The sequence below is a fragment of the Lutjanus erythropterus genome, chromosome 14 (genome assembly GCF_056507025.1).
Source record: "Lutjanus erythropterus isolate fLutEry1 chromosome 14, fLutEry1.hap2, whole genome shotgun sequence".
In the NCBI taxonomy this organism is placed as follows: domain Eukaryota; kingdom Metazoa; phylum Chordata; class Actinopteri; order Lutjaniformes; family Lutjanidae; genus Lutjanus; species Lutjanus erythropterus.
Window position 1 is genome coordinate 5,450,047 of NC_139330.1, and position 13,963 is coordinate 5,464,009.

A 13,963-nucleotide genomic window follows, 5' to 3' on the forward strand; every position below is an offset into this window, starting at 1 on the left:
TCTAGAACACTCTAATGGTGTTCTATTGAGAACCTTTTGTATATTCCAAGTATTTTATCTCAACACTCTAAGGGGGTTCTACTGAGTACTGTCTTATATTACAACAAACTCCCACCTTTTCATAGTCCATGGACTTTATCTAGAATACACTCAGGAGGTTCTACATAGAACCTTGTTATATTACAAGAGTTTTATCTGACCCAGGGGATTCTATCGAGAACCTATTCATATTCCAAGTGTTTGATCTAGAACACTCTCAAGGGGTTCTGCTCAAAACCTTTTAATATTCCAAAGATTTTATCGAGAACCCTCCCAGGGGATTCTACTGAGAACCCTTTCATATTATGTTGCAGAGAGCTCTTGATAAACTCATGATGAAAAGAGTTCAATGACTGTTGAAATGTTTCGTCCAAAAACAGTTTTTTGGATTAAAATGGTTCTTAATAGTGTCCTTAGTCTCACAAAGAACCCTTGACAAGTCCATCCTTCAAAAAAAGGGTTCTTCGAAGCCAGTGGTTCTGGGTAGAACCTCAGCCCTCCAGGAAAAACCCTTTTGGAACCCTCATGTCCGAGAGTGCACTATACTCGAAAGCTTTTCTAGTTTCACCGGGGGTAAAAAAAGTAATCTCAGTGGGAATATTTCAGGACATAAATCTTTCTGATCAGATTTAATTAGGGCCGGTCTTAATACACGTCCATAAAAGAGGTGAGAAAATTGATATGAGTCATATTTAATGTAACTTAGAAAGGTGGAGCTCTGTGTTGCAGACTGTGTGTGGATGTCAGCCAGGTTAAAGCACAAGATATTCCCCTAGAAAAATATATTTGGAGAAATCGGAACTTAAGATCAATTAATATGAGGGTAGACTTTGGATGGCGAGATTTAATTGATATAGATATAATGTCCCATTTATTTTAAAAATGCCAGGATGTGAGTCCTGTTTTGTCCCTGATTTATTGGGTAAGGTAATAGACTGACTGATTGAACTTGTCACAGGACAGAGATAAAATACTGCTGAGGACCATTCCTGGACCCTTGCAATTTCAGAGCCCCGAGGGAAGGCAAAAGGTCATTCTGCACCTACAAAACTGGCAGAAAACGTCTTATATTCAAGATATGTAAGGTTAGTAGATTTAGCAGAGTATCATTACACCACTGAGACAAACAGAGGAATCAAATCTTCAATATAAAATGGCTTTGTTTGGATCTACTGTCTAATTATATCTTTGTTGTCTGGTTTTAAAAATAACTGATGAAATTACTCCAACACAGTGCACTGACAGTTACAGTACAGGAGCACACAGGCCACAAACGGCAGCTGAAGTGACACATTTAGATGCTGTTTTTTTCATCTCGCTGAGCCTTTTTCCCTCATGAATATTCATAACTGTGCACATCATGCGATTGTCATTATGACTCACTAGCAAAGTTGTGTCGCTGAATATATCAGAATGGTTATAGGCACTCTAATCAGGCACTGCCAACTCAATTATGAGCAAAAAAAAACATGCTAACATAAACTAGCGCCACACAGAACAAATGCATGCATGTAAAAACTGAAGGTTAACAAGGTGACTGCCCCAATACAGGTGGTGCATGTTTGAAAGGGACAATCCCGCTAACCTCTTACTCATCAAGTTGATTTTTGAGGAGCTTAAGTAATTTCATTTCTGCCACACGTGGCGGCAAAAGATAACAGCTTCACCTGTGCTGTGTTGATCACTCCCGAGGAAAGTCAACCAAATCATGGCTTAGCTGCAGTAAGCCTCCCTCCACCTGCAGTGTCCTTTCTAGATTCCCATCAGCTTTCATATTGTGGGGCTAAAATACTGTGAAGCTCAGCATCGCATGTACAGTGATGGGGGGAAAAAGAAAGGCAGAAGACAATCACCTCAATCCATGGAATAAGCTTTCTTTCTTGTGTCTACTAGTTTGCCCAGCTGAATTTATGCATTCTTTTGTAAAAAAATAAAGGAAAATTCTGTAATATACTGTAATAAATCATAAAACTACCACAATGTATCATTACAGATCAAGGAAACATCCTATAGTGAAATATTCGCTGCAGCTGTGGTGTCCCCTTTTAAAATTTATATTCCGGGCCAGAATAACTGTTTTTGTTTCCCCTTTTCATGTTAATTAGCGTTCAAATTAATGCCAAATGTTCACCAAATGAGTAAGTGTCTGTTTATGAGTCAGAAGAAATCATAAATAATCTTTTAGAAGGCGTAGACGTTTAAAGTGGTTAAATTGAGCAACATGTTTATGGAGCCTGGCAGACAGTTCAAAGTACGAGTGCATACATTAAAGGAGAAACCTGCAATATATTTGCTGAAATACATCATAAAATAACAAGGCTATGCCTTCAGAAATCAAGTAAACATGCTAAGTTAACAGCTCTTTGTCCTCCTTTGAAATTTCTATTCCAGCCCGTAACTTGTGTCATCGTTTGCCTGTTTCAAGTTAATTAGAGTTCAAATTGATGATAAACGTTCACCAAATGACTAAGCATCTGTTTGAGTTATAAGAAATCATTAATAATCTTGTAGAAGGTACAGATGTTTATAATATGTTCATAACAGTTAAATTGAGCAAAATGTTAATGGAGTCTGGCAGACAGCGAGACAGACAGTCACTGATCTCCACGAGACAACTCCAGAGTGTGAATTTTCAGAATGCTAGACTTTTGTTTTCTGGATATCAGGTTTAATTTTACTTAAACAGCTGATCAACTTACAGTGTAGGACTCATCCTTGCTTGTTATATTCAAATTACAATGTTGTGCGCATCTTACATTCCTGTAGTGTTCCTGCAGTCTGCCTGAGCTTCCTCGGGTCTCCCTCGAGGAGACGAGGGTACGAGGGGACGAGGGGACGAGGGCACAGGGAGAAAATCTTTCCTAAATCAGACTTTGGATTAAATAGTTATTTCAACCTATTTAGTATTTAGTTTATGGCTCCAAATCTCTATTTGCTCCTTTAAGATTTTAACTATTCTACAGGATTGGGACAAATGATGTCCTACCAAAAAAAAAAAAAAAAGAACTACTTTAACTACTGAAACATATGTGTAAAAAATGTGTTATTATAGTCATCTTTAAACAAAAATATTAAAATATTTTTTAAAGAAAATGTTGGCCCTTTAAAGTTGTGTCCTAGATGCCCATCAACACTGTCAGATTTCTATAAAAACATGATTTAATTAGGCATAAAAAGGGTTAGCTATACCCCAAGGACCCCTGTCTCACTTCCTGGTTTATAAAATGCAGGAATACTGCTCAAGCACTGCTTAGCTTTATATTTTTTGACAAATCCACTAAGTAAAATTGCTATCAGATGTGTTTCAACCATAACAAATCAACTCTGTAGCCCTTCTAAATCAAAGCTAAATAAGAATTATGCTTAAAAATATATACTTGGATTAGCATTAAGAGGAATCTAAGCAACTTTAAAAAATAAAATAATATAAATCAAAAGAAAAATGTTGTATTTAATAATTATGATGTTATTTGGCTGTCAACAAGAACTGGTATCCTCTACTGTCAGTGTACCATATAGACTACCCTCTCTATGTTTAAATTCCCATTGACTTGGTATATTTCAAAGGTTGTGGAGCAGTCTTAGGTTTAAAGGAGCACTGTCTGAGTCTATTTCAAGCAGCACCAAGGGCACTGCATGCGTTTAGATGATGACCTAGTTAGATAAACTCATGAGTTTCTGGGTCCTCTTACTTTAAAACTTATTTACTTTGATTATGCACTTATATGTAAAAGAGTAAAGAGATGTTTCGGTGTGTAGACGCTCGGGTTTGTTTTTCTTTACCAGTCACATGTGTGTATATTTAACCCTCTCTAAACCGGTGCAATACGTGTGGATCAGGTGCAGCAGGGACGACTCCATTATGTTTGGCACAGAGTGATTTTCAGAGTGTCGCACTGAATTGGTTCAAGCTCGTCTGTGTTCAATAGGTCTGTTTTACAGCTCTGTGAACAGTTTCAAAGGTAGACAGACCTCATCTGTCAAGGAGGCACAATCTGCCCAGTGCTCCCAATTCCTCCTCACATAGATGACTGAACCCAATACCAATAATGTACAATATATTGTGTTCTGTGTCTGTTGTTTGAGTGTTAAAGGATATAGCGCCAAATAATGATTGGACTTATCACTCTTTGAAATTATTCCTCTCAAATAGAAATAGAACACACTTTAGTGGCCAATACAGAACTAGTTTTTAACAGGGTTTTTCTCGCACCACAGCTGCACAAACTCTGACAATCTCTCAATCAAACCTAATATATCATTTCCTGCCATGTTCCAAAGGCTCTAAAATCACATTTGGAGTGCCGGCTCAGCGGGAGCCTCCTCCCATTCGAAACTGGCAAATCTTGTACAGCGAGAATGTTCTGTGGAAAGGACAAGGGGAGGATAGCTTTGTAATTTGTCAAAAAAATCCCTGTACCCCCACCAGTACAAATTGATTGGTGTAATGGCTTATCACTTTCTTGCACACATAATGTTAATGGAAGTAATAGCAAAGTAATGGGAGCTATGACTTGATTGTGAGACATTAATTTAAGTTGATGCACGGCCATGTTTCTGCTGATCTATCATCAAGCTAACAGGTGTTATTCTTGGAGGTGAAATAATTGTTAATGAAAATGATTCCCTTTCCAGAGGCATTCAGTCTATGTTCTACAGCACATAACTTTAATTCAGGATCATATCGATTTAAATTTCTTTCTCAAACAAAAGAGTTAAAGGACTAGTGTGTCAGATTTAGGGGGGTTTGTTGGCAGAATGTGGCAGAAATAGAATATAATATTCAAAAGTATGTTTGTATTCTTGTATAATCACCTGAAAATAAGAATCATTGTCATTAGACTGAGCTCTTTATATCTACAGAGGGCACGGGTCGTCTTCCACAGAGGTCACCATGTTGCACCACCATGTTTCTAAAGTAGCCCAGAACAGACAAACCACATGGTGGCTCGAGGTACAGCCTCTAGGAATTTGTGCAAGGCTTGTGGCCACCACAGGTTCTCCTAGAAACACAGCATTGGAGGCTGACGTGAGGGCTGTGATTCATTAGTTGGTTAACATGCCCTCGTTCACTTCTCCTTGGCTTTTGCCTTCAGGGGAATCCACGCCGCCATCATCAAGTGTCATTCCAAAATGATGTGAACTTGGCTGCATTGGAGGGCTGTGCAGTGCATTGCAATTGTGCATTTGGTGCAAGAAAATGCATCCATGGGTGACATTAATGCATGAAAACCTTTTTTTATCTATTCTACATTTCTCAGACCCAATGCACATTAATCTCCATTTCAGTTTACACATCAATGTATATATGAAGTTATACATGTCGTTGAACTAAAGTACAGTGTAATATTAAGATCCTTCACTGAAATACAAGAGGCAAAACAACAATGCAAAAATACTCTATTACAAGTAAAAGTCCTGCATTCAAAATCAACCTTGAGCAAGAGGACTATTACTGTAGGAAAATAGAGTAGTTTCAAACAGGGCAGGAATTTCATGGAGGCCATAAGGGCCATCACCTCAGTTTGGCCTCATGCCCATCAAAAAATGATCTGCCCTGTGGCCACAGTGGCCTTGATGCTCTGCCATACTGCCCCACCTGATTTCACAGTTTTCTCCTCTGCCTCTTTCCTGTCAATACAGGTTTATAGAAACCAGTGTCTGTTGTTGAGGTTCTGAATTCTTACTGGGCAACATCAAGTGAACGAACACAATCAGTGGTGGGTTTGATTTTGTTAGAGAACATTAGATTAGTCCCCCTGACTCCCAATCCCCATTATTCAACGAGTCCAATGACTCTGATTAGTCCTGGAAAAAGCGTGTATAAACTTTTGAATCAGTTTGTACAAATATTGGTCATTAGCAATTACCAAAGAATTATTTTGCATGACAGACAACTTTTTTGATTTTCTTATTTCACAGAAAATTGTATACTTATGAAAAATATGATCATCCTTCACCCCTCAGTAAAAGTCATAATTCGCATGGACTTACAACCATTGTTTTATTTGATGACCTTGCTGCCCTGGCATTTGGTCTTTCTGCCCTCAAAAAATTGACAACACCAAAGGTGAAATGTCCTTGCCCCTGCAATGATGAAATTCCAGGACTGGTATCAAATATAAATCAAAAGTTAAACTACTCAATCCAAAGAAAGATGACCCCTGTGAGTGGTATCTTGTTATATATTATATAATTACATTGTTAGTAGTGATGTAAAAATGTGTAAGCAGCATTTTTTACTGTTGATGTTGGTTGAGGTGGAGCCAGTTTATGTCCTATAGATACAGTAAGTTAGTGAGCCAGTGGTTTCCAGTCACAGTCGGGCAAGTAGATAAGGAATTTACTTGCCAAGTTCAGTTTTTACTTGTAGCATTTCCTAACATTGAAAAATTACTTGATGATTATTGATAATTAAAACAGTTTTCATTAATTCTTTTTTTCTCTTTTTCACTTGAGTTGCCAGATTTACTAACCTGACATGACATTTTATTTGCCCCGGCTAAGCAGGCAATCCTTATTGTTGGGCCCTGCTTTTTGTGAAATGTTGGATATTTTTACCTCTTTGGGCCTCGAGCAGTTAGTTAGATGAAACCATGTGATGGGAAATGTTTTTTTCGCTAAATTGCTTACAACTTCTCAACGTCTACAATGTGACAGGGGGCCCCAAGTAAACACTGCGTCTTTGTAAGGACTCACAATCCAAAATGTAAAATCTTAATCTAATAAGTAACTGGCTCTCAAATAAATGTAGTGGAGTAAAAAGAACAACTGAGGTGAAGAGAAGCAGAAAAAAATAAAAATAAAAAATAACAGAGCATAAAATGATAACTTGCACTTGTTTGTACATGTGTGCACAGTGTGGTGTGTACCTGTGGACTGTTCAGCTGTTGGTGCCGGCTTGAGTGTTGGCGTCGGCACTCTGGGTGTGGAGCCTCGAGTGATGTTCTTGACTACAGTCGCCAAGGGAACAGCATCCGTAACGGGAGGCAGGCAGCTGACCTTGTTGATGCCATCTACACAGGAAAATGCTTCTGGACACGGATTCAACAGGCAGTCATCATAGTTGTGCTCGCAGTTTCTCCCCTATGTATGAAAAATAAACAACTTTTAAATGTGCAGTGTGATTCTGCGATGAGATGCTAAGTGGGACATCATGTTTACAGCTTGAATAATAAAGATCGCATTAAGCAGGGAATATGACATTATGTAACAAAAACAAGATTTTTTTTCTACTGTGATGCAAGATAATATTTGATAATTGACAACATTTTCATTTTATGTACAAAATTAACATTTGAACTGTGTTCTATTTTTTCCTAAGTAAGTGTTGAGATATCAATAAATATATAGTCATACAACCCTAATTCCATTTTGGGAGGCTGTTTATAAAATTGATAAAAGCAGAATGCGAAGATTTGCAAAAACTTTTTGACCTACATTGAATTGAATACAGTACAAAGACAAGATATTTAATGTCAAAACTGATAAGCTTTATTGTTTTTTGGAAATATACACTTATTCTGAATTTGGTAATGGCCACGCGTTTCAAAAAGTGTTGATTCTGCAGGTAAAGTGGTATCAGGTGACAGCATACTGATTGGGTATTAAAGGGGCATTCTTGAAAGGCTCAGTCATTCATAATAAAGGATGAGGTGAGGTTCATTACTGTGTGAAAAAATGTGTGGCCAAAGAGTCCAACAGTTTAAGAACAAAGTTTCTCAACACAAAACCGCCGGAATTTACGGATTTCACCATCTACAATCCATGATATCATTAAATGATTTAGAGAATCCAGTGAAATCTCTGCAGAGGCAAGGTCGAAAATCAACACTGAATGTCTGTGACCTTTGACCCCTCAGGCAGCATTGCTTTAAAAAGTTTGGACTTCTCTGGGGCTGGAGCCCATCTAGTTTGGACTGTGGCGAAACGGAAAAGTGTGCTGTGGTCTGACAAGCGCACATTTCAGACTGTTTTCAGAAATTTAGCCTCCGGGGGCTAAGAGGGGAAGGACCATCCAGATCGTTACCAGCAGTAACTTCATAAGAGAGCATCTGAAGCCCGAAATTTGACAACAAAGACCCCGAACCGCTGGCTACCCGAAGTTGTATATCAAGCAATAATAGGAAAGAATTCTACTTTAAAAACAGCGACCATTAGTGTCCTCAGTTCCCAAACACTTTGAGTGTTAAGAAAAGGTGATGTATCACAGCGATGAACATGCTCCTGTCCCAACTTTTTTGAAACATGTTGCAGGTGTCAGATTGAGTATATATTTACAAAAACAATAAAGTTTATCAGCTTCAACATTTTTGTACTGTATTCAGTTAAATATATCTCGAAAGGTTTTTATAAATCATTGCATTCTGTTTTTATTCACGTTTTATATAATGTCCCAACTGTTTGGAATTGGAGGTGCCATAAAAACAAAAAAGGCATGTAATCTTGAATGAGAAAAGCATCTGATTCACCTGCTTTAAAATGAAAATAAATAAATGTTTATCTGACTGTGACAAAGAAAAAAGGATTCACACACTTTTAACAGTTCAGTAAATTAGGGCCAAGAGGGGAGGAGAGGAGTTGCGGGTGCAAGAGGCTAAAGGTTAATAAAAAAAAAAAAGAAAGAAAAGATGGAGAAAGAGACGGGGAATAAGGTGGGGAGCCTCACCACAAATCCAGGACGACAGAAACAGGTGTAGCCATAGCCTGGATCATTCTGAATGCATATCCCCTGGTTGCAGGGCTGTGGAAGGCACTCATTAATGTCATCCTCACAGTGAAGGCCTGTCCAACCTGCCAGGAACAAAAGCCCACAGAGTGCCGTGGTGAGCCCAGGCTCTCCCACTTCCACCCTCTGAAGTGAATATCAATCAGATTCTCCTACATTGATTTGCTTCTTTTTGGGTTCACACACATACAAAGACAAGAAAAGGCTTTCACTAAAGAGTAAGATGCCACATACATTTTAATGAGCCCAGACTATATCGTCTTTTTATCACTGTCTTTTTCAGTACTGTATGACTACAAATTTCTCCCTGGAGAAAAGAGGATGACTTTTGTATGGCTTTGAAGCACAGGAGTTATGTAGGCATTATGGTAACCTTTAGTGACACTTTATATGGCCCCTTTGAATCCAATATGGGCCTTCCATCAGTATTAACATGGTTTACATATGGTAAACTGTACTCTACTATGTCTGGGGCGCAGTAAAACAACCATCTAGTCTGGGTCTTAGTCATCCTGTTCATGAGCCACAAAGGTTTCCAGTAACAGGACTTGTAAAGGAAAATAAACTGCTTTGGTTGCCTCATTTCAGTGTAAATTGAGAGACTACAGCATGTCTGAGTGACTCACCTGACCTGCAGTGGCAGACGTAGCTATTAATAAGATCTTGGCAAATGGCACCGTTGAGGCAGGGCGCTGAGCAACATTCGTTAACATCCACCTCACAGAAATCTCCCATGAAACCTGGTGGACAGCTAAGGAAACATATCATGCTTTAAAGCTGCGAGGCTGTCTCGCAGAGCTGTCATTTTCCTTCTTGTGGGTCTGACACACTGTATCTGTGAGAACTGCTTGCTTTCATTATTTATCAAAAAAACACCACAACTTTTTCTAGTCGGTAGTTGCTTCTTATTTCAGAGTGGATTATTAAAAACAGACAACATTTGGAGACACAGATGTGGAATCAGTACAGCAGGCGATAAACTAAAGAGTGGGTTCATTTAAAAGTGCTGTGGTGGGTGCACTGCTCCTGGGAAATATAATGAAGGACTACAGTTTAATACAATTATATACATTATATATAAAAAATAAAAGAACAAACAAACTATTCACAACAAATCATTATCAGGTGTGAAATTCCTATTACATCTGTGTTTTATGAGGGCAGAGGGGCGTGTGCATTTTAATACAGCTGGACTGGAATCCAATTCAGCTCATCTAAAATAACTAGTAACCTTAATTGATGCATTATCCATCCAGTGATGTTGATGTGATGTGATGTTTTTACAGAAATACAATAAATAAAATCTTAATAGACAGCTGATTTGTGTGTTAGGAGCAAGCAATACACCAGGGCAAACATTCATAAACATTGGCTCTACTTTTTTAAAGGAGAAATATATAAGTCCTGATAATTCAAAAATGACCACAACAGTCCAAATAGCAAGTTGGAGCATTAGACAGTATATCAAATAGGTTGAGTCTCTATTTAATATAAAGTCTGTGCTTGAAGCCAGTTGTTTCTCTCTGCCCCGTCTCCAGAGACCCAAAGCTCAGGCAGGCTGTAGGGATACTAAACAGGAATGCAAGACAAGCACAACTTTATATTTTGACACTGACAAGCAATGATGGAATTGATGAATTAATGAAGTTTGGCAGGCAGTGAAGTAGGCAGGCACTGAACTCCAACTCCAACTCCTTAACTTTACATTGACAGACAACTGACAGTTAAAAACAGCTGATGAACTTAGAGTGTAGGACTCGTCCTCACTTGTCATTGTCAATTTGCAATGTTGCGTGCATCCTGCCGCAGCCTGCAGAGCTTTCATTGAGTCTGGGAATGTATATTAAATAGGATTTCAGCCCATTTAATATACAGTCTATGGCTCCAACTCACTATTTGGACTGCTGCGCTAATTTTTGCACATGCAGTTTGCTACATATTTCTCCTGACTGAATGTTGTATTTATGCTGAGTGACTCTATTGAATGTCCATTTTGTTTCTCAGCATGTTATATTACACCTACAGGATAATAACTGACATTCAGTTAAACTCATCTGTGTCTCCTCTTCCTTATATCAATACAAATGTGAGGACTGTTTGATTTGTATATTTACATATCCTCCTCAATTATATTGCATTATGCTATATCTGAATAATAATGCATGTGTCTAACTTGCACACTGTTGGCTTAATATTCATAATAAATCCAGCAACAAGTTCACAAATCATCAGTGTCACACCCATGATAAAGTACCCTGGAGTTCTGGCAAAGGACAATTTTGTACCAACTGAATGCATTTCAGAGAAAACACTGTTCTGTGTAGTTAACAGATGATGTTGCCAATGCACCGCTCTCGAGCTAAGGGCCCTGGTTGTTTTGTCCACGGTTGGACTAAATCAATATGGCTCTCTATGTGTTAATGTCATTACTGCTAATTCATTTCTTTGACAAAAAACTGGTCCAGCATGCCAAACAACACCAAAAAACTCCCTGCTGAAAACTCGAGGTAAGTCTACAGATCACAAACTTAAAATTAGGGACCTTATTTGACGGGAAGATAAAACAGAATGGATTAATTCAGCAGTGCATAAAACCCACAAGTAAACAAAGTGGAAATATTTAGGGGTGGTAATGGCTTTCGGTTGTGGAGTTTGTGATTTGCACAGAATAAGGTACACCTTGAGCAAAGAGAGGTGCCACTCGATTCTGCAGATGTCATCCCCACTGGCTTGAAGTTTTGTAGAGGAGCAGTCATTTTCCAGATGGACAATGAGCCTGATCATGCATCAAAGCTACCTGAGGCCAAGGAAGACCAAGGTCTGCTGGCTTGCATGGATTTCCAATTCGCAGTCACCAGACCTTAAACCCGCTGAACATCTTTGGGAATATTTGACATCAAAAAAGGTGACACAAGCAGAAGAATGTAGAAAGAAACAACACAGCTTCTCAAATGTACCAAAAACTCCATTTTACAGCACACTGATAAGACGTAACAAGCCCTACTTTGTCAAATTAGATGAAAACTAGAAACAGTATGTATTAGAGACTGTATTAGACCATTTATTAAACCATATTCAACTTTCTTAGAGGGTAATTAGGGAGACAGAACTGCACTGGAAACTACAGTGAAAGTGTAATAAGGGTGCAATAAAGGCTCTAATACTGTCTAGGAAAACAACACATTTTTAGTTTTTGTCTTGTCTAATTTAATACAAAGTACAGCTGGTTATGTCTTATTAGTTAACTGTAAAATAAAGTGCAACCCAAATTCTTGCTATATTCATGAGTTAAAATTCCTCGTTTGAAATATGACGTCTGTTGTAAATCGAGATCTGTGAGACCTGGCTGCTTTAATCATGCAGCACTACAACATCTGAAAATGGGCACAGGGTTTCATGTATAACCTCCTGGCTGACCACCATAATAGAGACAGAATGGAGTGCTTTTGAGGTCCTTTGCTGAACAGGTGCAGAATTGAATGTGTACCACTTTACACACAACATGCAGATAAAACAGCACTGTATTTCATGCATTGTAGATGGGGTTCTGGCCAAGAAACTATTGCATGACTGATTTCATATTTTAGGCCATTAGTCAGTGTACTGGCCTGCCCAAACTCTTCCCATTCAAGCGGAAAAAAATATGTGGATAAAAACATGGTTGTTTCTCAAAACATCTTTGAATGTGATTTTAAAGTCACAGTAGCCTCCTCCACTGTAAAAACAAGACTGGAACCTGCTGTTACTCAGAAATTGACCAACAAATCCTCTAAGTAACACTGCACAGAGTTGGAAACATCTTGAAATAAAAGTCTTTTTCCACAAACTTTGTATGTATGTAAGTTGCATAATATTGAAGGTTTGGATGCAGTTTTTCTTTGTGAAGGACATAAAATGTGATCATACTGATTTCAAAGTTAATAAACACTGAACCAATCTAATAATAACATCTTAGTTTATAACTCAGTATATTAATTATTTGATGTTTTGGTCACGACAGTTTTAGAAGAAGAATTTTAACTGACATGGAGTTTATAGTAAAATACCTCTAATTTTTATTACTTCTTTTCTACTTTGCTACTTTTTATGAATTTTTATACTTCTAATTATTTCCCCCAAATAAAAGATTAAGTGTTCCATTTTGTCACTACTGAAACAATCATGTCGCAACCGAAACTTTTGTTCATGATTGTTTCGGTTGTGACAATTTTAGATAATTTTGAGTCTATCTCAAGGATTCTAGTCAGCACTTGGTTAACTAGCACAGATCCACACACATAAATACTCAACTTTCTGTAATAACACCCAAAAAGTTTTGGTTAATTGCAGAACATTTGGTGTTTGGTAGAAATGTTCATTAAAGTTACACCCTGATTTTCAGACTTTTGAAGACATTTACTTCAAAGTTAAACAAAAGGACCGATCTACTCATGAGACAGAGGGACACAGACATACTTCCTGATCAAAAGTACAGGGGGTGTGGCTAAAATCAGTCTCTGCCCATGGACTCAAACTTACACTGTTTCAGTAGTGACATGGAAATGCAGGACAACATTGTTTTGCGGAAAGATTTATGATTTACAAAGAAAATACAAAATAAATGTATTTTTTGAATTTTTCTTTAAAAAATACATCTTTTTTAAAACAACAATGGAAAAAGTTACAAAAAAGGTTGAAATTTAGGGATTAGAGTTTGGGAAAGCCAATTTCAAGTATCCTAAAAATGATTATTTTATATACACTATATATTATATATAGTGCTATATCCAAATAAAATTTAGAATTTCAATAGATAATAGATAATCTTGGTAAACATTAAGATTTGCACACTTTTTAAATTTGGTCGTGGGACAGCAGTTTGCATTGATTTGTGTTTTCTGGTGGTGTAAAATGCTTCTCAGCAACAAACACAATATATCCACACTAATAAATGGGCAAAAGGCTGGCTTTCGATCTATAACTCAAACTCTTTAAACATGTCTGTAAATAAACACCAAATCAAATAACTTGGACAAAAAATTTATTACTGAATCTAAATAAGACCTATCATGCTTTCATACTGCAATAAATTTCACTTGATGTCTGAATTCAGCAAAAAATCCCCTGTTCTAGAAAGAGCATAATCATCATATTGCAGATCAGCAGGACACTAAAGGACGCTGTTTTTCATAAAATGTATGCGTTCGTCCTTGCACA

At 37.7% G+C, this 13,963-nt stretch overlaps 1 protein-coding gene across 1 annotated transcript in view; it reads right to left on the reverse strand.

The window, feature by feature from the left end:
* eys (EGF-like photoreceptor maintenance factor) overlaps positions 1 to 13,963 on the reverse strand; it is a 266,834-nt gene that overhangs the window by 98,160 nt on the left and 154,711 nt on the right. Inside the window, exons 33-35 of the mRNA XM_084736538.1 lie at positions 9,394 to 9,518; positions 8,708 to 8,832; positions 6,912 to 7,125 (exon numbers count right to left, since the gene is read on the reverse strand). Of these exons, the coding sequence (XP_084592664.1) occupies positions 6,912 to 7,125; positions 8,708 to 8,832; positions 9,394 to 9,518 (464 nt within the window). The remainder of the gene's footprint in view (positions 1 to 6,911; positions 7,126 to 8,707; positions 8,833 to 9,393; positions 9,519 to 13,963) is intronic.